We start from the raw sequence: 23,519 nt of genomic DNA, 5'->3' as shown, positions 1-23,519 counted from the left end.
GACAAAAATTATCAAACCACCAAACATCACAGCATGTCATTTGAAACGCTAAGATTGAAAAATCCTGTTATTCTTCTCGTAAATAATTTTTCAAAGTAATCATTTTAGTTTAATTATTAATTTGTTGTATACCATTTGATATAAGGTGGTAAATATGTTTTAAAGTGGTAATTCTTGATTGAAAATTAAATGAACACCATATTTTAAAGTAAAAAAAACCCATACAATATTGCTCTTTTAACTTTAAACATCCAATTATAATATACATAATTCAAATCCAGTTGTCATAAAATTGTTTCTTTTAATTGAGTCACTTTACAAAATCTTAGAAAACTTTTAAGTTTTCTTATTTTACAATTGTCTGAAAGCATACATATGAAATTGATAATGGAAATAAATTCTTAATATAAAGTATGAGAAATCAGTGCCTCCAGTATTCTATTCATTACACACAAATTATACTTTATTTCAAAATTCAAAAGTAATTGAGGTCATAAAGAAGCATAATACATAAAATTAAATTGGGTTTTTCCAATTTTGAAAGTAGTTTCATTTTGCTTTTTGTTTTTAAGTAGGTTTCATGCCCAGGATGGAGCCCAACCTGGGGCCTGAACTCATGACCCTGAGGTCAAACCCTGACCTGAGATTAAGAGTCAGACGTTTAACCAGCTGAGCCACCCCAGGTACCTTGAAAGGTTGAAAGTGATGGTAAACAACAATAATAATAATGATTTAAAAATCCCCCCAAAGGCCATTCAAAGAACCACTGCTGAAATTTCCTCATGCAAAACCGTAGCACTCAAAACGCAAACTCTTCTTTTACTAATCAATGAATGGAAGCAAAAGAGCAGGCCTATGAAAGCACCACCACAGGAAGGGGAAAACTGTGCTCTAAAGTAAAATGACTTTGGTCATGTTTACAGATTTAAAGTCAGTCAGTACACCGTTCTTAATACAGCCAACTGGCATCATTTTACTTGAATGACTATTCCCTCCTCACCACCCAAAGGAATAGCACATAAAGTGCTCAATAAATATTCTCAATATGCTCAATAAATATTCTACTGAATGAATAAAACTGTGATCCAAGTTACAGATTTCCCACCCATATTAGAATCATACCCAAATATGAGATATGATAATGACTTATAATAGAGCAATATTTATTTCTATGGTTTATAATTACCATTTTAATTACTTAATAATTACACACATTCTATTTATCTGAATTACAGAAAATTTCTACATTTTAATTGCTTATTTTTAAAGTATTTTATTCAAAATTTTAAAATTAGTGAAAAACTGCTATGAAGTGAATAGTCCAGTTTATAGATTAATTTAACTTAACTTTGTCACTTAAAATGTTTACTTAAAATATGTAGCTATTTGAGATAATTTCTGTAGCTGCATAAATTTGTCTGAAACAGTATAGTTTATTAATAAGCCATCAAGATTATAAAATGGTAAAAACACCATGCAGTAATTTTTTAAATGAAAGACATGAAGAAAAAAATCCCATTTATATGATGGGGATGAATATTCATAAGTTGCTAAAATATCAAATTGAGAATTTTTCCTTCGGCTCAGGTCATGATCTCAGGTTCCTGGGATCGAGTCCCACATCGGGCTCTCTGCTCTCTGCTTGGCAGGGAGTCTGCTTCCCTCTCTCTTTCTCTCTGCCTGCCTCTCTGCCTACTTATGATCTCTCTCTCTCTCTCTCTCTCTCGCTGTCAAATAAATAAATAAAATCTTTAAAAAAAAAAAAAAAGAGCCAGCACCAAATTTATTACCAGATTAAAGTTTTTCTCTGACTTGTTTATTGTTCTTGAATTTTTCCTGTCAAGTTGTATTCAGTTTATAAAGGGAAATGTTAATCAAAATATGGGCACATCATTAAGTAACAGTTTCTTTTAATAAGGATCATAACCATAGGAGACAAAATGTGGAGAACTGAGTAGCTGCCTTCTACCCAGTCCAGATCCCACCTTTAAAATATCATTCATAGATAATTCATTAGTAAACACTACCTACAACTCAAGATGTTTGCCTCACAGATAAACATTTACCTTCTTTATATATATTCTGTATTACCTAGAATGTATCCAAGTTCTCTGTCAAACAGATAATATTTTCATTTGTATCAATTAATCGGAAAAATTTGTGTTGGCTCTATTTTGCTGAAAAGTGATCTTAGTGATTTTTGGATAGGTGATTTGGGGACATCAGGTAATAAAACGTATTCTTCAGTACACTGGAGGCACAGCTGTACGCATCAAGCTGTATGCACACAGATGGAGTAAACGAAAGCTGTAGTGGCAAAGCTATATACAGTAGAGAGACCCTCAGGAGAAGCCAGAGAATGTTAGTGATTACTCTGACAATTGCATCTGATCTTGTGCAAACTGTATTCTGGTGAAAGTCCAAAATCTATGGCTGTTGCAGGACAAATAGCTCCATTTTTGATAAAACACATCTGTGCCCAACTGTTCTTTATTACTACCTGTACTGTAACAATTTCACATCCCATTGCATTAGCGCATAAGGCAGCACAAGCTATTAAACTGTGAGGTACTAAGGAAGTCCAAGAGCAAGGAAAATCTCTTGCCAGAGGTCTAGCACCTTGAACGCATTTTAAAAGGGCTCACTAAAAGCTCGTGGAATAAATGAGTGCATGAGTGAGTAAATAAAGAAATGAAATAATTTAGTGATGACCTCACATGTCTTCTCAACGTAGACCTCCTGGCAGATCCCACAGGCATAGAAAGTGTCTCTTTGGGGCGCCTGGGTGGCTCAGTGGGTTAAAGCCTCTGCCTTCGGCTCAAGTCATGATCTCAGGGGTCATGGGATTGAGCCCCACATCGAGCCCCACATCAGGCTCTCTGCTCAGCAGGGAGCCCGCTTTGCTTCCTCTCTCTCTGCCTGCCTCTCTGCCTACTTGTAATCTCTGTCTGTCAAATAAATAAAATCTTAAAAAAAAAAGTGTCTCTTTTGGGTACCACATTCTAAGGGGAAGCTGATCTCTCAGTCATCAGCTGCTGAAAGTAGCAATGACTCCTTTGCAGAAAAGAATTCTCCCCATTAGAGACTAGCAGTAATCCCCTCATGAAAAATTCCTTTTTAGTCTCACTTTTAGGGATTATGTAAAAATGCTCATTTTAAGCACTCTACTTGGTACTACTATACTAGCTAGTGTATACTATTTGTACAAGTTGATTATGTATCTATATTCTAATATTTAAAATTGAGTTAATTACTATATGCATTACTCTTTCTACGTGTACTTCTATGTTACTATGTGTATTTCTCTTTCATTTAAAAATATGGGTGGCTATTCAGTATGGCTGTCCTTGATCAGCGGTGTCTTTGCATAAGCTGTTATGCCTACTAAAAACTCCTAACCTATAGGAGAGACACCAAGAACAGCCACTAAAAAAGGTAAAAAGTCAAAGATAAAGTAGTCCAAGCAAATAACTGAAAATAATTTCATACTGTTTTCAATACTGTTTCAAATATTATGTGAGGTTATCATTTCTCAGAGGCTGTTTCAAGGACATACATACATGCTTCATACAACATCAAATAAATCTGGCTCCATTTAGATTTGGCATCAAATCTATATTATAAAAATATAGATATATAAAAATATATAAAAATATATATTTATATAAAAAATATATATTAAAAAATCTTATTATAAAAATAAGGTATTAGTGATGTTAAACAAACGGTGTCAAAGTAGAGATGTCCTTTGTGAAATCTGCAAGACCTACCATATTCCATTGACCATTATTAATAACTTTGCCTCCAGATGTGATTTTGGTTGTAAATTCATTCTTAAACTGAATTTCAATTTTTCCATCACGAAGTGCAATCAGGAACCAAGCTGAGTGGTCAAGAGATTCTGCGTACAGGATAACACCTTCTGAGTCATAGGTCCGGAAATCAAAATGGGCTGAAAATCTAAATAACGGAAAAGAGAAAGCCTTAATAGAGAAATATGGAAAGCTCAATATACTATTCCTTCTCTTATACTAGTAAACAGCAGTATGTTGACAGAGCCAACTCTTTCTTTCCTGGAATTAAAAAAAGAGTAGGGCAGAATTAGCCTGTTCATGTGTTATCTCTGGTTCCATGTGTGTTTAATATCAAGTTACTATATTTTCTTGCTTATTCTTAGAGTCTTTTTCCCCCATGAACAGATGCTTTGGGGTTTTTCATATTTTTTTGCATGGCATTTGGATTGCATTTCATATTTTTTTTTTGTTTTGAAGGCCCTCTTTTAAATGCTGGAATTCATACACGTACAAATACTAGATATATTATATCTCTCCTGGAGCTTCTTATACACAATATAATCTGACATTATGACATTAAGATTACACTTTTTTTTTTTTACTGTGTCCATAAGTGATTAGTAAAAGAGTTACAATTTCACGATGGGTTTATGCATCAAAAGGCCCATTTTCTCTGTGACTTCATATATGTCAGGAAGGAATCACTCACAGAGATATACAAGACAGCACCTGGATGACTGCAAACATAATTAAGCCTTCATGTGTGGTAAGAAAGGTAAAGTAAAAACTTTAAGATATATCTGTGAGCCTGATTTCAAAAGCTCTCCAAAACTCTAACTGTATAAGTCACTGTACTAGAGCACATGGGAGGACAGCTTAAAAGATGTAGTCTAGCCATGTGCTTGGGGGTATCTGAGCTCTAGCAATGACTGTTGCAGTTAAGACCCTAGATATAGGGGCACCTGGGTGGCTCAGTGGGTTAAAGCCTCTGCCTTCGGCTTGGGTCATGATCCCAGGGTCCTGGGATCGAGCCCCACATCGGGCTCTCTGCTCCGCAGGGAGCCTGCTTCCTCCTCTCTCTCTGCCTGCCTCTCTGCCTAGTTGTGATTTCTCTCTGTCAAATAAATAAAATATTTAAAAAAAAAAAAGACCCTAGATATATACGCAGCTATTACAGGGGAAGAAAGATGTTAGAAATGCTGGATTAAAAAATAACATGTACTGATTAGTGCTTTAATGACACCATAATGAGAATTAGCATTAACGTTTCCAAGAAACCAGCAAATCAAAATGACAAAATGACTGAAAATGTGACCTCTCTCTCTCTCTGTGTCAAATAAATCAAAAAAATTTAAAAAAATAATAAAATAAAGGGGGAGTCCCTGGGTGGCTCAGTGGGTTAATCATCTGCCTTCGGCTCAAGTCATAAATCCAGGGTCCTGGGATCGAGCCCCACATCTGCTTCCCCTCTCTCGCTGCCTCCCTCTCTGCCTACTTGTGACCTCTCTCTCTCGCTGTGTCAAATAAATTTTTAAAAATCTTTAAAAAAATTAAAATTAAAATTAAAAAAATGAAAAATGATAAATAGGGAATAGAAAAAGTATTTGTATAACTATTAGTCACTTGAGTTAAGCTAAAATAAAGGTAATTTACATTAAAAAGTTAGGCCTTCAGATAATAGCCAAGTAAGGTAAGAAAGAATCCTTACCTCCCACTAATAGTAGTAGGGGCACCATATACAACTTCTAACTTCAAATGGAAAAAAGAAAGGCTCATAAAATGAATTTTTTAATCTCTAGAATTCCAAAGAAATATTTAAAGAGGTCATGTGGAGTAAAGTACGTTGGACAGATAACAAAATAGTAGTAATTGACTGAGCTAAGATTATTTTTTTATTTTATATTCTTTGCTTAGGAAAAGGACCTCTACTCTCTTTCATAACCACCACATTTTGCTGATGCTAAACATATATTATTTTGTCAAAACCCAAATCTGTGTATGCTCAGGATCTTCCAGAAGTTGATCCTACTATGGAAGTAATCTCCCTCTCTACAAAATCATGCTAACCCAGTAATACAAAGAGTTGTGTTCTGTATCTTTCTGTCTTGAATATATCGGCATACATTGGGGAACAAATCATTCTTTTTCTGAAATTTTGTAGAATGAAAAGGATGAGTGAATTTGTTAACTTTAGGATAGGATAAATATTTGATCATTGAAAAAAGAGCTGAAGGAATTTGCAAAAAGGGGGGAGAAAAGCAACAAAGCACTGACAATTTTTTGTGTTGCTTACTTAGCAGGTGGCAGTTTATAAAAAATTCATTAAGCTGTACATTTAAGGTACACGTATATTTCTGTATATGTATATATACTTCAATAAAAAGTTTAAACTAAGTAAATAAGGAACAAATAAATATTGAAAAAAAATCATTATTTGGCCTATTTGATCCAATGTTAGAGCTCAAACTATTGTGAGTTGTCAGAACTGAATCTCCCTGAACATGCCTAACTATGCAAAAATTAACCTTTTTCTCTCTCATCCTCATTATTCTCTTTGCAAAGGAAATGTTGTTCCCAGTCTCTGTCACTAGACAATATTATTTGCTCTGAGATGTTAAAAGGGAAAATCGGGTCTTGGTGGATAAGAGTACTGAAGGAGAACAATTGTATCAGTGACTTTTAGAATATAGTTCAAAGTTCCTTAATGATGCAATGTCTATGAATTTAGTTGAATTATTTTATGAATAATCATTCATATATTTAATGAATTAAACTACATGTAGGCATGCTTATCTAATTAAAATATTTTACAATATGGATTCTATAAATCAATCACAAATACACTTCCTTTCCAATTTTCCAACAAAATTCCAATTTCTTTTTTCTAGCTCCAACCATGTATGACTCTGAGAAAATTTGGTAATTAAAGTAGAATCATGACCCTAAAGTACAAGCAACTATTCTTTTCCTACAAGCAACCTAACTGTAGGAATAACAGAAAAGGTACTCAGTCAATTAAAATCATGTGATATGTTTCTTTAAAATACTACCTAAGTAATCTTATGAATTTTCTTTAATAATTATGAATATAACTATATTCTAAAAGCAATACTTTGAGTACTTCCTCATTACTTCATTTTTATAACACATATGAAGAAGAATGGAAATTTCACAAATATATTAAATCGACTTTCCCAACTTCTTAGTACATACGTATTCACTAGAAAAGGAAGAAGGATGTATTAAGGTAAAATGACCACTGGGGAAGGTCAGCCTAGAATGACCCAAATGATTTCTAGCATGACAATAAACAGGTGTGAAGCAGTAAATCAACTTTAGGGCTCCTCAAATCATCTGACTGATAATATCCCTAAATTATCTAATTGGAAACGTAATTTCATACATTTCAAACCTTTTTTGGTCACTAAACTTCTGTCCTTACCAGCTTACCTCTAGAGATTATCACTGACATTGGTACCTCACCTGGTGATTTCTGGCAAACGAAATTTTAAATATAAAGCCACGCCTACAAATTGCTCTGCCAAGTAAAGTAATTCATAATTTTTGTCAAGGTTCAAAGGAAGGCACACTGGAACAGCCTGGAGAAAAGGAAACAAAACAAAGAAACAAAATGCATAGATTATTGCTTGCTGTTTGTGTCAGGTTAGGCATTCCTTTCTCTGCTTCCTAATGGTCTTGTCAAATGTATCCTCTCTGACACATTAATTAAATTAAGAACACGCTTGGTAATAAAGCAACATCTTTTACTTCCTTATATAGTCCATCAGTATAACTTCTCAGAACACGTGTTTTACAAAGTCTTGCTCAATGTATGGGCTTGTATTTTTGTCCTTACTATTTCCTTCGCAAATCTCAGCCCGAAACACAACCTTTTTCTTCTAGTAACAACACATATCTCCTAGTTAACTGCAGCTCTGATACTTTCTAAGAATTACACTAGAAAAAAATTTTGGAGTCAGAAATCATGGAAAAATTAGTATACCAATAAGTAGCACCTCATACATTCATTCATTCGTTTATTAAGAAAAATTTTCTGAGCAACAATGTGTCATCTAGATAACGAAGGTGAGGCAGGGAAGCTCAAGGGACTCTATTTTAGGAAGACTCCATTTCTGCTGTTTTCTTGCTCAGCCCTATTTACTCATGTTCTATATTTCACCTCACATCTGCGTAAAAGCCAAAGAAGCTATGTTCCCACTCCAGGGAGTAGAGGGGAGCAAGAAAGTTATTAATTCTCTGAGTTCTGTCCTAGGCTCCAAACATCTGATAACATCTAAGAAGACCTGGATCCCAAACATGTTAAAGGACGTTAGCTTTGAACAAACCTCAGCTGACACTGGCATCAACACCCCCTACCTTCGATGATTTATAAAATAACACCTATTACTCACCCATCGCTTGCCTTTGATCAGACCCTACGCTGGATTCCTGAAGGAACACACACCCTGGACCCCTTTTCAATATAAATCCCCAGCCCTAAATAATGAAGAGACCCATTCTCTTTTCCTTTCCAAGTCCCCCAGACACTCTGTCTGCTATATTCTGCTATTCACACTATTCAGTAAACTCCACTTTCACTTTCCCTGGCACGAATTTGATTTCTATCCTGTGGGAAGCCAAGGAACCTCTTGGCTGTTCCTGTGGGAACTCCTCCACCCCACCTTCCCAGGTTCTCGGACGCAGTCTGCCTGCATCAAAGGAAATGCAGGAAAACCTACATGGGATAAATATAAATTAAGATACCATGTTAGTCTCCAAGGAATTAACCAAAAAAGTAATTCGGTGTCATTAAATTTAATACCAAGTTTTGTTTTGTTTTTTCTAAGAGTAAAAGCAAACATTAAAACAGAAAGCTATTTAGGGATAAGTTCTTGGGCATATATAGGGGTACTCAAGGGGGGGGATCTGTGTACTTGACACTGTATTAAATCAAGGTCCAGAAACAACATCTCATTTCCTCTTAGAATTTCAATAAATCTATTCCAGGGTAAATGGTGATGTGTAACTAGTACAAATACAAAAATAATAAAAGATTAAATTACAAAATAGACATCCACAGAGCATGGCATGCAATTAAGTACAGTCAAAGTTCCTGTATATGCCAAATATCTCACCTTCCCTTCCCTTACCAAGTAGGTGGCATTTATTGAATGTTACATGTTTGGACATACACAGCATAGTGCTAGTAACGGATACAGAGGTATGCGAACACACGTGATTAAATCACCATTTAAGGTGGGTGTTTTGTTTTGTTTTGTTTTGTTTTAGTCTGCCTCATAATCCTGTAACATTTTACCTTCACTTGGGAAAAGGAGTGCAAGAGTGGGACGGAGAATCACAAACATATGATCCTTATACACAGGAAAAAGAGCTTCAGATGTTGACCTATTTATTTCAATGAAAGGAAAAACTACCCCCAACATTGAATTCTTGGGTCGAGTAAATCCAAGTAACTAAAAGCAAGTTTGAGAGATACAGATGAACAAAACTGACCTCTCTGAATTTTGATGTACTTAAACCCCACCAAATTCTAATCTGACAGTTATTTCCACCCAAGATTTTATGAGCACTCTTGCAAGTACTGACATGCCGAAGAGCAATCAAACTTGTCAGAGGGGGATAAAGAAAAGTACACTGAGGAAAACGTTTCTGCTAAGGTTTCTATGTAAGATTTTTTTTCTCACAAAGAGAAGTATAAACCTCAGCTTTTCTTAATTTTTTAAACAAACATACGCATTGTGTTTTGTAAATGTACAGCCTATTCAGATGAGCACTTTCTGAACTATGACCCTGCAGTTGTTTTTTTAAACCTAGTCACTAATCATCCCCAATATTTATAGCTTACATGACCAAAATTAGTAATTGGACTGTTACTCATTGCCTGCTAGACTATAGCAATTATTACAGAACATCTGTATTTTTCCTGGGGTGCCTGGGTGGTTCAGTCAGTTAAGCATCTGACTCTTGATTTTGACTCAGGTTATGATCTCGGGGTCATGAGATGGAGCCCCTCGGGGGGCTCCATGCTCACTGGGGAGTCTGCTTGAAATTCTCTTTCCCTCTCTCTCTGTCCCTTCCATGATCTCTCTCTCTCTCTCTCTCAAAATAAATAAATAATTTTAAAAAAAATACATCTTTTCTTTAAAAAGAACATCTGTATTTTCCTGACTTACCTCAGCTATGTGGAAATATATACCCCAGTTTCTCATTTTAGAAGAGATGGTAAGTTTAGCATTGCAAAATGTTACCTCACAGCTCTTGTGATCTTGGGCAAGTTTGAATCCTTTTTTGCCATCACAATAACAAGAGTAACCTCCAGGGTAGTTGACACAAAGTTGAGCACATATGTTCTCAGAGCATTCGTCCACATCTGGGGTAAAAGAGAACATAGATCTTAGTAGCTTCCAAACATTCAATCCAATAGGAGTATTCCAACTTTATCATAAGATCATCAATGATAATAGAGGTGCCGGTAGTTCAGTCGGTTGACCATCTGACTCTATTTCAGCTCAGATAATGATCTTGGGATCTTGAGATCAAGCCCCACACCAGACATCACACTCAGCACTGAGTCTGCTGAGATTTTTTCCCTCTCCCTGTGCCCCTCCTCCTTCTTGCACTCACTCACTCCCTCTCCCAAATAAATTAAATTAATAGGTAGATAGATAAAAGATAATCAGGATACTAGATTCTTAGTAAAAGAAATCTCTCTGCCATGAAATCACATTTCAACACTTGGCATGGAAATTTAAATGAGTGACAAGTGTAATTTCTATCATTTACACAAGTGAAATAAATTTAATGTATAACTTTCAGTAATAAATAATTAATAAAAATATAACAATTATGTTAATTTTCCAGTTTTTGAATTTGAAGGAAAAAAGACTAAGAGTCTCAAGGTAACTGTCATTTCTAACTAAATGAATTCCATTGAGACTGCCTCCCAATTATTTGCTTTGAAGAAAAGAAAGGGAAGGATAAGGAAGGGAGAGGAGAGGAGGGGGGAGGAGAAGGGGATAGGGAAGAGAGGGGAAGGGGAAAAAATCCCTTTTAAATGAAGGTTAATATAATCAGGTATTACATAATATCAAGAACATTTGATATTCCATAATGCAGCGATTGACAGTGACAACAAATTTGAGGATGTATCTTTATTTCTTATCACTTAAAAAAGAAAAACAAACCTCACTGTGCTATTACCTCCCATACTGTGAAATCTATACAGCCCTGTCCTTGCCCATATTTTGAGGAAATCATCTTTGAAAAACTGTAATAACATGCTTCAGTTAAATTTATTTCAGAGTTACATGAGATCCTTGATATTTCCAAAGCACGTATCCTCCAATCTTGGCAAATTTGCAAGTACATAAATGCATATATTACTTCATATAAATTCCCCCATAAAATGCCTCAAAATACAACTGAAAATTGGTGCTTCCTTAGCATCAACATTAAATTGCAGATAATTAAGGTAATATGAATATGTGTCATATATACATCTTTTTCCAAAAACCTGTGTTTTATTTAATAAAACTATAATATACATTATAAAGTTTGCTAATACTAAATCTGAATATTACCACAGTAATTTCTATCTGGAGTTGTGTGAGAACAGAAATGCTGTGTGGAGGGGATATTTTTTGGTGAGTGCATAGAATGTAAAACATCAAAATATCAACAGGAGCAGATATATTTTTTAAAAAACTATTCTAAAATTACTATTGATTTAGGCAAATTCATAAAGACAGAAAGTAGATGAAAGGTTATCTCCCAAAAAGTAGATAGAGACAGAAAATAGTTTAGAGTTTGGGAGAGGGAGGAGGGGAAATTTATTGCTTAATGGTTACAGAGTTCTGCTTGGGATGATGAAAAACTTCTGGAAACAGAGAGAAGTGGCTCCATAACCATGTGAAAGTAATTAGAGCCACTGAACTATACCCTTAAGGATAGTTAAAAGGGTACATTTTATATATATAAATATATGTATATAATACATATATATTAGGAAAACCACTATTGATTTGATAGTTTGTCATGATATTAAATTTATCTTGAAGTTTTTAAGATTTAAAGGATATGAAATAATTTCCATGTATCTATGGTTTTTTTTTAAAGCCCCCCAATACCTCCATGAACACCTGGCAGCACTCCTTTGGCCAAAGGGCGCTCCCAAATCCACAGGTGCTGATAGTACTCATCAATACTTTTTAAATTTCTAGAGCTCAGTTATCATTTCATTATGATGAGATTTTTTTATATGTATTTAATTATAACAGAACTATGTCGTTTCCTATTTAAGAATAAATGACATACAGAAACATGCACAGAAGATTATCAAAATGCTTGGTATAAAACTGAAGGTTTCTAACCATCCATGTAACATCCATGTGATTTTTAAACTTGTCTTTCTTTTATATGTGTCTGTTTTTCCTTCCACATTGAAATTCTTTTTATCTTTTAATATTATTTTTTTTTAAATATTTTATTTATTTGACAGAGAGAGAGAAGTCACAAGTAGTCAGAGAGGCAGGCAGAGAGAGAGGGAGAAACAGGCTCCTCACTGAACCGAGAGCCCGATGCGGGGCTCGATCCCAGGACCCTGAGATCATGACCTGAGCCGAAGGCAGAGGCTTAAACCACTGAGCCACCCAGGCGCCCCTATCTTTTAATATTATTTAAACGACGTGAAGATATGTTTATTTTGCTTTTATCATACATGGGAGGTCTCCAATTCATACATAGCTTAGAGGACAAACAGAGTGCATAAGACTAAACCTAAAGACCAAGCGTCTTACATACTTTTACTCTGGAAGGAAGCCAATGATTCCCCAATTGGCCACGCTGTATATAGAGCTTGCCTTCTTGGGAAATCTGATTGTGGACATCAAACAGAACCAATGCGTCTAATCTCAAACCAAGGCTCAAACCCACCCTCTCCACAATCAACAATGACAGACACCACCACAACTCTACCTTCACAAGCCTTTAGTAGGGGATTGTATATGTAGCCTTCAGCACATTCACATTCAAAGTCTCCTGGGATGTTCTTGCACACAGCTGTGCCACAAATGTCTGGCATTACAGAACATTCATCCACATCTATAAATGAAACCAACAGATTAAAAAAATATTTCTCCCATGCCAGAGGATAATAGCAAAGAATGCTTGATTTGTGTTTCCTGCATCTGTTTAATATATATAATGAGACCATAGAGTGGCCTGGGAATAACAAAATTTTAAGTCTATCATTACGTTTTAGTTTACTAAACATGATTTCTTCATGCAAACATATAGGGAATTTGATGGTTGCTATGTTTTTCAGAGTATGTAAAAGGAAAGGGCTTTAGTTATTTTCTTATCTATCAAGTTACATTACACAAATAAATGGGAGAAAAGATTCACCATATTCTTAATATATATCCCTAAATACATGTTTTTGAAATATGTTCTTGAAAGTGGATTCACTCTGTATTATTATAAACATAAAAAATAAAAATGAGGTGACTCATCAGCCATGTTTTCCTTTGGAAATGGACAGTAGCTAAATCTGCATATTATTATTTTTGACTGAAGTATTCAAGAGTGATTCAAATTTTAAAAAAGAATAGAGGAAGGTCTCTAAGGATTTACAGAATTCCAATACAAATTTTAGTGTTAAATTAATATTCAGAAATTTCAGATGCATTTATTGTATTTATTATATTATATTAACATGTATATTATATTACATGGTAGAGCAGGAAACAAAATAGTAATTGCAACTAGTCACTAGATGAAAGCATCTGTGAGAAAAAACAAGTTGCAGAAATAGTTCACTGGAGAGGTAATTATTCGTGAACTTTTCTCATCTGTATTCTCTGGAGACAGACAAGTTCAGAATGGAAAATACATTTTCTACTCTATAAAATTGAGAGTTTAATTTTTCCATAGACTAATAACCAAAATTTCAGGCATTACTCTATTTTTAAAAGCATGAAAGAAATAACTAAATCAATTCCCATATCATGACTGTATCAATGTCAATATCCTGGGTGTGATATTGTAGGACAGTTTTATAAAATGTTACTACTGGGGGAAACTGAGAAGAGTACATGGGATCTCTTTCTATAATTTCTTACAATGGCAAGTGAATCTCCAAGTACATTAAATAAAATATTCATTTAAAAAAAGAACTATAAAAGCCATATTTTAAAAGAAAGTGAAAACATATGACTAAAATTATTTGGTTTGAGGCATACTGCAGAGAACTATCTAAATTATATGAGTTCAGGTTATAGCACATTGATTTTATTACCCTACACTGACATCTAATGTCTGACAAAAAGTTTTATTCTTGCATTTGTAGACAATTACTGGCAATTCGATTTCAAGCAATATCCACATCTTGGCAAAGACCCTATTGTAATAGTTGTATACATATTTTTCTATCACCTAGTTCATGGATAAAGTCTGTGTAAATGAAGTATACAAGAACATATGTCATGGTCATCGGGGACATTCTTATGTATAAAAGGACTTTTTGTAATAATTTATATACATGTGTATTAACTCAATGGATAAGAATTAAATAGCTTTTAATTAAAAATATAAGTCACAACTTCTTTAGAAGAACAGACCATTCAAGTATTTAAATGCAGAAGTATGAATGGGTATTATTTGCTTATAGAATGCATATGGTATCCTGCATTATGATGGTTTTCTATAATATGTTCTAACAGTAGTGGTATTCTCAATTTCTAACCTCAAACCTCAGACCTTCAAATAGGCAGACAGGAAAGATGTATGGTCACAAATTGGTAATGGTTTAGGAGAAGTTGTTAGTTAATGCAGTTCACTTTAGAGTCATTTAACTGCACTTTAAACAATATTATAGTAAATTATACTATACTAAACACTACAGTACAGTGAGGGATAGAACATCCCTTCAATATGAATTCAATATGGGGATTTTCTTTTTTTTTTTAAGATTTTATTTATTTATTTGACAGAGAGAGAGATCACAAGTAGGCAGAGAGGCAGGCAGAGAGAGAGGAGGAAGCAGGCTCCCTGCGGAGCAGAGAGCCCAATGCGGGGCTCAATCCCAGGACCCTGAGATCCTGACCTGAGCCGAAGGCAGCGGCCCAATCCACTGAGTCACCCAGGCGCCCCCAATATGGGGATTTTCCAAAGTAGATATGACTAGAGTTGAACAGGAACACTTTATGATTTAACTTACTATATTTTTCTACCTCATAGCAAAAAGGAGAGGGACAAGGAGGGAGGGAGGGAAGAAAAGAGGGAGGGAGTGAAGGAGGAAAAAATTATTTCCAATTTCTTTTTTTTTTTTTTATAATTCTTTTTTTTTTTTTTAAAGATTGTATTTATTTATTTGACAGACAGAGATCACAAGTAGGCAGAGAGGCAGATAGAGAGACAGGAGGAAGCAGGCTCCCTGCTGAGCAGAGAGAGCCCAATGTGGGGCTCGATCCCAGGACGCTGGGACCATGACCTGGGCCAAAGGCAGAGGCTTTAACCCACTGAGCCACCCAGGCGCTCCTATTTTCAATTTCTAAAGGTAAAACCTAACTCCAGGTTGGAAAATTCATTTTTAGCCATCCACACATAGCACAAATATTTGTAGATTTAATTGTGGCAGTTAAAAGAATCAAATAGAAAGGACAATAGGCAGAGGGGAGAAAAGTCAAAATTGGAGGGAAACATAAGGACAATGAAAAACACAAGAAATACACTAGTAAAGTGACTTATTGAAAAGCTAAACTGGCAGGGATTATTCAAATCTGAAGAAAAAACATAGTTATGACCGATGATAAGATCTTACATGTATAAAGAGAAAGAAAATAGTTCATCTTTCCCAAAACCACAACAGGAGATAAGGTGTAATAAGAAAGGTTTATATTAGATATTTGACAGGTATATCTAACAAGGAAATATGAAATACAGTGGAAGGATTAAGGATTATGATGGATTACTCTGTATAGCTGTTTATCTTATGGTATAAAGGAAATAATATTAGAATGTCTGGAAAAAATAAAAACAATGATTTTGCAAAGACTCTAGTAAGCAAGGACCTGCACTGAAACTTCACCTTATCACCTTTTAATGAAATTTTTTATTCAAACGTACACACACATACACACAGTAACAAAATAGTAAAATACTCAATAAATAATAAATTACAATATGAAAAATTCTATAAATGACAAAATAATCCATGAACATTAAACTAAAAGGCGGTTCCCTAGTATCACAAGGCTTCAAGGTGGGTAATAATGTGTATTTGTTACAAGCACTTAAAACCAGAAAGTTCCAAGAATTTCCTGGGGAAATTCCACTAACTGAACTTTGCTCCCACACAGTGAATGCCTTCTTGCTCTTACCTTTGCAGTCCTTCTTATTTAAAAGCATAAAAAAGCCACTTTTACAGGAACAGCGGTAACTTCCAGGTGTATTATCACATATCTGGCTGCAACCTCCATTTACATTTGAGGGATCTTTGCATTCATTTATATCTAAGAAGGGAAAAATAAATTATTTTTAAAGCAATAAGGCCTCTGGAGAACGTTTCAGGAGGCCAATCCAGATGAGTGAGATGGGTTTAGTAGACATACCATCTTCACACTTGTCTCCTTGCCAACCTGGTTTACAGATGCAAGTGAATGTAGCTTGACCATCTCTGCAGCTTTTGTACCCATCTTCATTGCATGGCAGAGGACTACATTGGTCTGGAATGGCTGAAGGAGATAGACAGCTATTTAATTTTTGCCACATGCCACGGTAAAAAAAAGAACTATATACCCTTTAATAGAAATCCTGTGCATGAAGCCTGTCATCAATGAAAAAAATCATATCTCCTTCCTTCAAATAATACTTTTTCATAGAAAAGTGAGTATAATATTTTTTTCCTTTATGATCATCAGCCTTGTTTCACCAAACTCCACATATGAGTGAAATCACATAGTACCTGTCTTTCTCTGACTGACCTACCTTGCTCGGCATAATATTCTCTGGCTCCATCTACATTGTCACAAATGGCAAGATTTCATTCTTTTCTAAAAAGAGAAGCAGACCAAGAGGCCAGCTTTTTTTTTTTTTTTCCTTGAAGACTTTATTTCTCAGAGAGAGAAAGAGAGTGCATGCACAAGCAGGGAGAGCAGCGGGCAGAGGGAGAAGCAAGCTCCCTGCTGAGCAAGAGGCCCGATTGCGGGACTTGATCCCAGGACCCTAGGATCATGACTGGAGCCAAAAGCAGACACTGAACCAACTGAGTCATTCAGGCGTCCCACCAGGCCAACTCTTAACTATGCAGGATGGGCTGAAGGTTGGCAGAGGGGAGGTAGTGGGGAGGAGAGAATGGGTCATGGGAATTAGGGGGTGCACTTGCTGTGACGAGCACTGGGTGTTGTATGTAGGTGTTGAATCACTAGACTGTGCACCTGAAACTCATATTGTTTTGTATGTTGGTTAATTGGAATTTAAATAAAAATTTTTTTAAAAAGTGAGTCCATTAGATAAATCTTTATAATTATTTTGTAAAAGGGAACTTTTTATATTTGCAAATATATACAAATATACAACATATACAGTATAAACTTACAAATGTAATTTGTTATTTTTTCATATAAATTATCGTATTTGATCCTTAAAACAATTCAATGTGGTAGGCAGAACAAATAAAACTACTCGGTATCAAAGAAAAAAGAATTTGGGACTTCCAACTTGGGTTAAGGTGAAGTAACATGAACTAGATTCATCTTCCTGCCTTAAATAAATACAACTCTGCTCAAAAGACATAAAACAATAGTTTCCAGACACTGGACAATAGGTAGCAGAGAACTGGTGATTCCTAGGGGAAGGCCATTTTCTTCATAAAATGTTACAATACTTTACCACCATCTTAAATGATATGCCCAGTTGTATATTTGTGGTCTCTCTTCCCTCACCAGACACTGCAATGGTCCCTTGGTTCCTACACATTCCCACACCTGTTTCTCAAGCCTTCCTAGTTAAGTCCGCAAACTCCTTCCAACACATTCTGGTTTGCTTACATTAGCCTGAGGAATTTTCTGTTACATGTTAAAAAAAAAAAAAAAAAAGAAAAAAAGAAAAAGTTTTAAAACTAAACAAAACCTAATTGCCAAATTTTTCAATAAATGTTCTAAAAAAATCAAGTTTTTGAAAAGTGGCAATAAATTAGCTATTAGTTAAAATTCTAGAAGACAGGCTAATCAGCAAATTATCAAATTATTTTGACACCTGGGTGGCTCAGGCGACTAAGCATCTACCTTTGGCTCAGATCATGATCCCAGGGTTTAAGGGACTGAGTCCCTCATAGGCTTCCCTGCTCAGTGGGGAGCCTGCTTCTCCCTCTGCCTGCTGCTCCCCCTGCTATCTCTCTAACAAATAAATAAAGTCTTTAAAAACATTGCTTTCATATCCTCTGGTAAATTAAAAAATAAAGTATGGATTAAATATAGATGTTCAGGCAAACTATTTTGCTTGGATAATTACAACTGACTTAAAGTTAGAGAAAATTCAGATACATGAATATTTAGATAATGCCAATGTCACATATAAAATATTCACTAAACAGACATCCCAATTTACATGTTGCAATTTCACCTTTTTGTCTTTGACTCTCACCCGGGAAATTAGAGATAAATAATCTACCATAGTTATCACAAAGCGCTATATGAACTTCAGAAGGAGAAGGTTAATGTGACATTTTAAGGTTTCACATTTATATGATTGATGCCAAAATGTAGAAGAATAAGCATGGCTCCACTTTATACATGATTACGCAACGACATACAAAATAAAGGTCTCAGGAATAAAATTCTGAAGTTGATGACCTAAAGCTTAGTAAACAAGGAACACTGTTCAACTGAAACATCAGATGGAATATTTATTTGGAGTAAAAGAGCAGCATTTACATTTAGAAAAAAAAAATTCTTTCAAACGATTTTGAGAATATCTCCTTGCTGGGCACACAACTCTTCTAGGGCTCATTTGTTGATTTTAAACATTAGTTATATTTACATGGTATATTTTCTTTACTTGCAGGGTTTTACTTTGCTCTATTTATTTATTTATTTTTTAAATAGATGGTAGAGGTGTTTACCAGTGACACAGCTCCGTAGATCAGGATGAGCTTCAGTGGACTGACGTGCAGCAGTGAATAACCCGGCTCGGAAAGAGCCAAGACAACCTGTAAGTACAAGCAAATGTAGTCTTTTTAGAGTAGATACACTTACTTCCTTTGAAATCATGGTGGAGGTAGAAATTATCCAAAGTGATAGGATATTCATCTTCCTGGGGATTGACAGGACTTGGCATTCAAAATGTCATCCCTAAATGTTTCTGTCCACATTTTTAAAAATTTAAATATTCTACAAGCAAGATTACAGTAAATACAGAATCATGGGGGAAAAAGGTTTATGGAAGCTTCTTTTTGGAGAAGAATCTTAAAGCAAGAGATGAAAAAGATCTTAGATTAACAGAAAAATTTACTGGCAAATAAATCTATGCTCTTCATTCTGCAGTAGAGACCTAGAGTTACCCTCGTATCTGTAGGCCAGAGTCAAATTTAAAAGTGTCTAGGGGCGCCTGGGTGGCTCAGTGGGTTAAGCCTCTGCCTTTGGCTCAGGTCATGATCTCAGAGTCCTGGGATCAAGCCCCACATCGGGCTCTCTGCTCAGCAGCAGACCTGTTTCCCCTCCCTCTCTGCCTGCTTGTGATCTCTCACTCTGTCAAATAAATAAATTTTAAAAATCTTTAAAAGTGTCTATAATTAAGTCAACAGATTAAGTTAGTGTTTCTGGCTGCTGCAGGCAACTTCTAGTTCTCTCAGTGTTGTATAGAGATTAATATAATAATATTTGTATAATGCCTCAAAGTAGGTTTACTTCTTCGTTTTATTTCTCACTGTAACTCTGTGAAATTAGATCTAGCCATCTGGCAGCAAAAACAGCTGAAGTAACAGATAAATACATACTTCAAGTAGGAGACATTTAGTGTCAACAACATTTCTTAATAGTCTCTGAAGACAACATTATTATTTTTTTTAAAGATTTTATTTATTTATTTGACAGAGAGAGATCATAAGTAGGCAGAGAGGCAGACAGAGAGAGTGAGAGGGAAGCAGGCTCCCTGCTGAGCACAGAGCCCGATGTGGGACTCGATCCCAGGACCCTGAGATCATGACCCGAACCGAAGGCAGCAGCTTAAACCACTGAGCCACCCAGGCGCCCCACAACATTATTTTTATCTGTATCTATATCTATGTATCATTTCATTGTACAGCTAATCACAACTTACTAAAGAAATGGTATTTTGATTACCATTTGCTGAGTAACAACCCCCAAAATTCGAACCTCAAGTAATCCCTCCATTTTGTTCACAATCTGTGGATCAAATATTAGAAAGGGTTTAGTTGGACTGTTTGTCTCTGTTACACACAGAGTCCGCCGGGGCCACTGAGATTGTAAGATCCACCTCTCAGATGGCTTTTCTTTTATTTTTTTTAAAAGATTTTATTTATTTGAGAGAGAGAGTGTGAGAAAGAGCATGAGATGGGAGTATGTCAGAGGAAGAAGCAGACTCCCCATGGAGCTGGGAGCCCGATGTGGGGCTCGATCCCAAGACTCTGGGATCATGACCTGAGCCAAAGGCAGTTGCCTCACCAACTGAGCCACCCAGGCGCCCTCAGATGGCTTTTCACTCACATGGCTGACATCTCTCTCTCCCCATGTGGTCATAATTCAGGACTTCTCAATGTGGTTGAGTTTCTCTTAGCATGCTGGTCCTAAAGTGGCAATTCTTTCATGGCAGCTGGCTTCCAGGAGGAAGAAAGCAGAGACTGCCAGACCAATGAAGAGGCATTTTGTCACCTCCAGAGTCTACTGATCAAGGCTATCCCAGGGTACAGACAAATGCAGAGAGCAAGGAGGCACTACGTTTACGATCACTCCATGCTGCTGCATATAAGTTATTGCTTCTAATTTTTTACTTGTTAAACTTTACTCCGTAGCAAGCAACCACCATTTTTATAATCCCCTCTACCCATGAAAGATACTTAGATTGCCCCCAGTGTCCCACCTCTACAAGTTGCACTGCAATGGATATCTTCATGCGTGTCTCACTACTACATGCATAAGAAATAGATACCCAGGGGCGCCTGGGTGGCTCAGTGGGTTAAGCCTCTGCCTTCGGCCCAGGTCATGATCTCAGGGTCCTGGATCGAGCCCCACATTGGGCTCTCTGCTCGGCAGGGAGCCTGCTTCCCCCTCTCTCTCTGCCTGCCTCTCTTGCTACTTGTGATCTCTCTCTCTCTCTCTCTCTCTCTCTCTCTTTCTCTCTGTCAAATAAATAAATAAAATCTTAAAAAAAAAAAAGAAATAGATACCCAGGGGTTTCAAGAATTGTGGGATCATTAGATAGGCACATACTTAGTGGCTCTCCAGAGGTGCGTTTCCACCACACAGCTCAAGAATTTCTGTACCTTGGCTTTCTACTTTATGCCATAATAGTCAAGTAAGTGATATTTCATATTGTTTTTCTGATTTCTAGTGAGATGGAGCATACCTTATGTCATTTATTCTTAAAGATTTTTATTTATTTATTTGACAGACAGAGATCACAAGTAGGCAGAGAGGCAGGCAGAGGGAGAGAGGAGGAAGCAGGCTCCCTACAGAGCAGAGAGCCTGATGTGGGACTCGATCCCAGGACCCTGGGATCATGACCTGAGCCGAAGGCAGAGGCTTTAAGCCATTGAGCCACCCAGGTGCCCCTCCTTATGTCATTTAACAAATTTTTGTTTCCAGGGCATTTATCTATGGTAGTATTGGTCCTGGACAAAAGTATCAAAATTTGTAAATTATATGGTTGTTCTGTATAACCTTTATCAAGCTCAGAAAATTTTCCTATAATCACAGTTTGCAAAAAGGTTTTATAATTAAATGCTGAATTTTATCAACTGCTTTTTCTGTATGAACTGAGGTAGTAATATACTCTTTATGTGGATAATTAAATTGATAGATTTTCTGATGTTAAACCATTTCTGTATTTCTGTAATAAACCCTACTTCTTCATGATATATTATTTTAATACACTTTAGATTAGATTGGATATCATTTTATTTAGAATTAATTTATAATTGAAAAGGAATTTTATTTTTATTTTCTTGTATCATTCTTACCTGATTTTGGAATCAAGTTTACTTCAAACTTTTGGAATAAGCTCACAGCAAAGAACCTTATTCTCTCTTCTTGGACAATTTTATAAGAGAAAACAATTTTTGTTTTTAATTTAGAAGAAGTCATTTGTATAATACCTGGGTTTGAATTTGAGGGGCACCATGGAAGAGGGATTTGATTGACGTTTTGCTGATTTAGTAATTACTTGTAACCAAGTTATCAACTTCTTCCTGTAAAATTATAGTGTTATGTATTTTTCTGGGAATGTATCCCTTTTATCAAGTTTCCAAATATATTTTGGTACAGCTATTTTTATTATTTTGTGATTATACTTCATTTTATGATTATCTTTATTTTACTATTATAAATTCAATCTATGTTGGGCTTATAGTATTTCTTCTTTTTATTCTACACTTTGTGTTTTGGCATTTCGTTTTTCTCTCTTTTTCTTTTTTCTTAATTATTCTTACTAGAGGTCAGTCTAACTTACTAACCTTTTCAAAGAATAATATTTTGCTTTTGTGAATCTTTTGTTTTCCTTTTAACTTATTTAAATCCCTATTTTTGTTATTTCCTTATTTTTTGCTGCTAAGAGTTTGCAATATTGTACTTTTTTAAACCTTTTCTTGATTTGTATAATTACAAATCAAGAATATGATTCTTAAATACTCCAAACTGTCCTCTTACTGCTACCTCAGCAGTCAGCACCCAACTTCCCACACACACATATTAGGTCAAGCCAGCCTTTATGGATTTCTCACATTTCTTGCGGTTTTTCATTTTATTTTGTTATCATTAGTCCCTAGAATGCCAATGTTTCTCTTGAGATGATTTTAAGAGAAGGAAGGAGTCAGCAGTCTGGGCTAATTAACTGACTTGGCAAGAACCAGAAACTAAAATTTATTTCTAATGTTTCCAACGAAGTTTCTCTTCCATTAATATAAAAATCAACTCTATCAGGTGATATTTAAAAGGCTCTCATAAATGGTAGGGTTACTCATTCGATTTTCCAAGGAAAGAACAGAATTTTAAAACTTAACATTTGTGTGATGAAATCCACAGTATTTTTTTTTTACCAAATTCCATGTTTCCAATGCAGTACATACGGTATGTGGATAAACTGAAGCACTTTCTAACCCCTGAAACTCCAAATCTAACACTGCCCACTGTATGAATATTAGCGATCTAAGTTCTTGGGTGGTCTTATCTCACTGTAAGGAGATTCCTGAATAAGTTATGGTAACTAGTAAAATTATGTTAGGTTTGCCAAGGACAAGATCATAAAGTTCCCACCCCCCCAATTAGGGCCATTGGCCTATAGAATAAATACATCAAACGACATAAAAGTTTAAGTTAGGTAGAGTTTTTGTTTTTTGTTTTCAACAGTGGAATTCATTGCATATGCCTATACATAAGTAAAGACCAAAATATAAATTGTGAGTCAAAAAGTAAAAATGATATAAAGTTTTGTTTTAAATTAAGGGTTGGTTAAATAATAATACTTTACATGTGA

The 23,519-nt window shown here is 35.4% G+C and overlaps 1 protein-coding gene across 1 annotated transcript in view; it reads right to left on the bottom strand.

The window, feature by feature from the left end:
- The window catches only part of PROS1 (protein S), a 69,957-nt gene that overhangs the window by 14,318 nt on the left and 32,120 nt on the right, over positions 1–23,519 (bottom strand). The window contains exons 4-10 of the mRNA XM_046003754.1: positions 18,934–19,020; positions 16,424–16,546; positions 16,193–16,324; positions 12,789–12,914; positions 10,064–10,185; positions 7,278–7,393; positions 3,771–3,960 (exon numbers count right to left, since the gene is read on the bottom strand). Of these exons, the coding sequence (XP_045859710.1) occupies positions 3,771–3,960; positions 7,278–7,393; positions 10,064–10,185; positions 12,789–12,914; positions 16,193–16,324; positions 16,424–16,546; positions 18,934–19,020 (896 nt within the window). The remainder of the gene's footprint in view (positions 1–3,770; positions 3,961–7,277; positions 7,394–10,063; positions 10,186–12,788; positions 12,915–16,192; positions 16,325–16,423; positions 16,547–18,933; positions 19,021–23,519) is intronic.

Source organism: Meles meles, chromosome 4, assembly GCF_922984935.1.
Source record: "Meles meles chromosome 4, mMelMel3.1 paternal haplotype, whole genome shotgun sequence".
Classification (NCBI taxonomy): domain Eukaryota; kingdom Metazoa; phylum Chordata; class Mammalia; order Carnivora; family Mustelidae; genus Meles; species Meles meles.
This window is presented reverse-complemented; position numbering and strand designations above follow the sequence as displayed.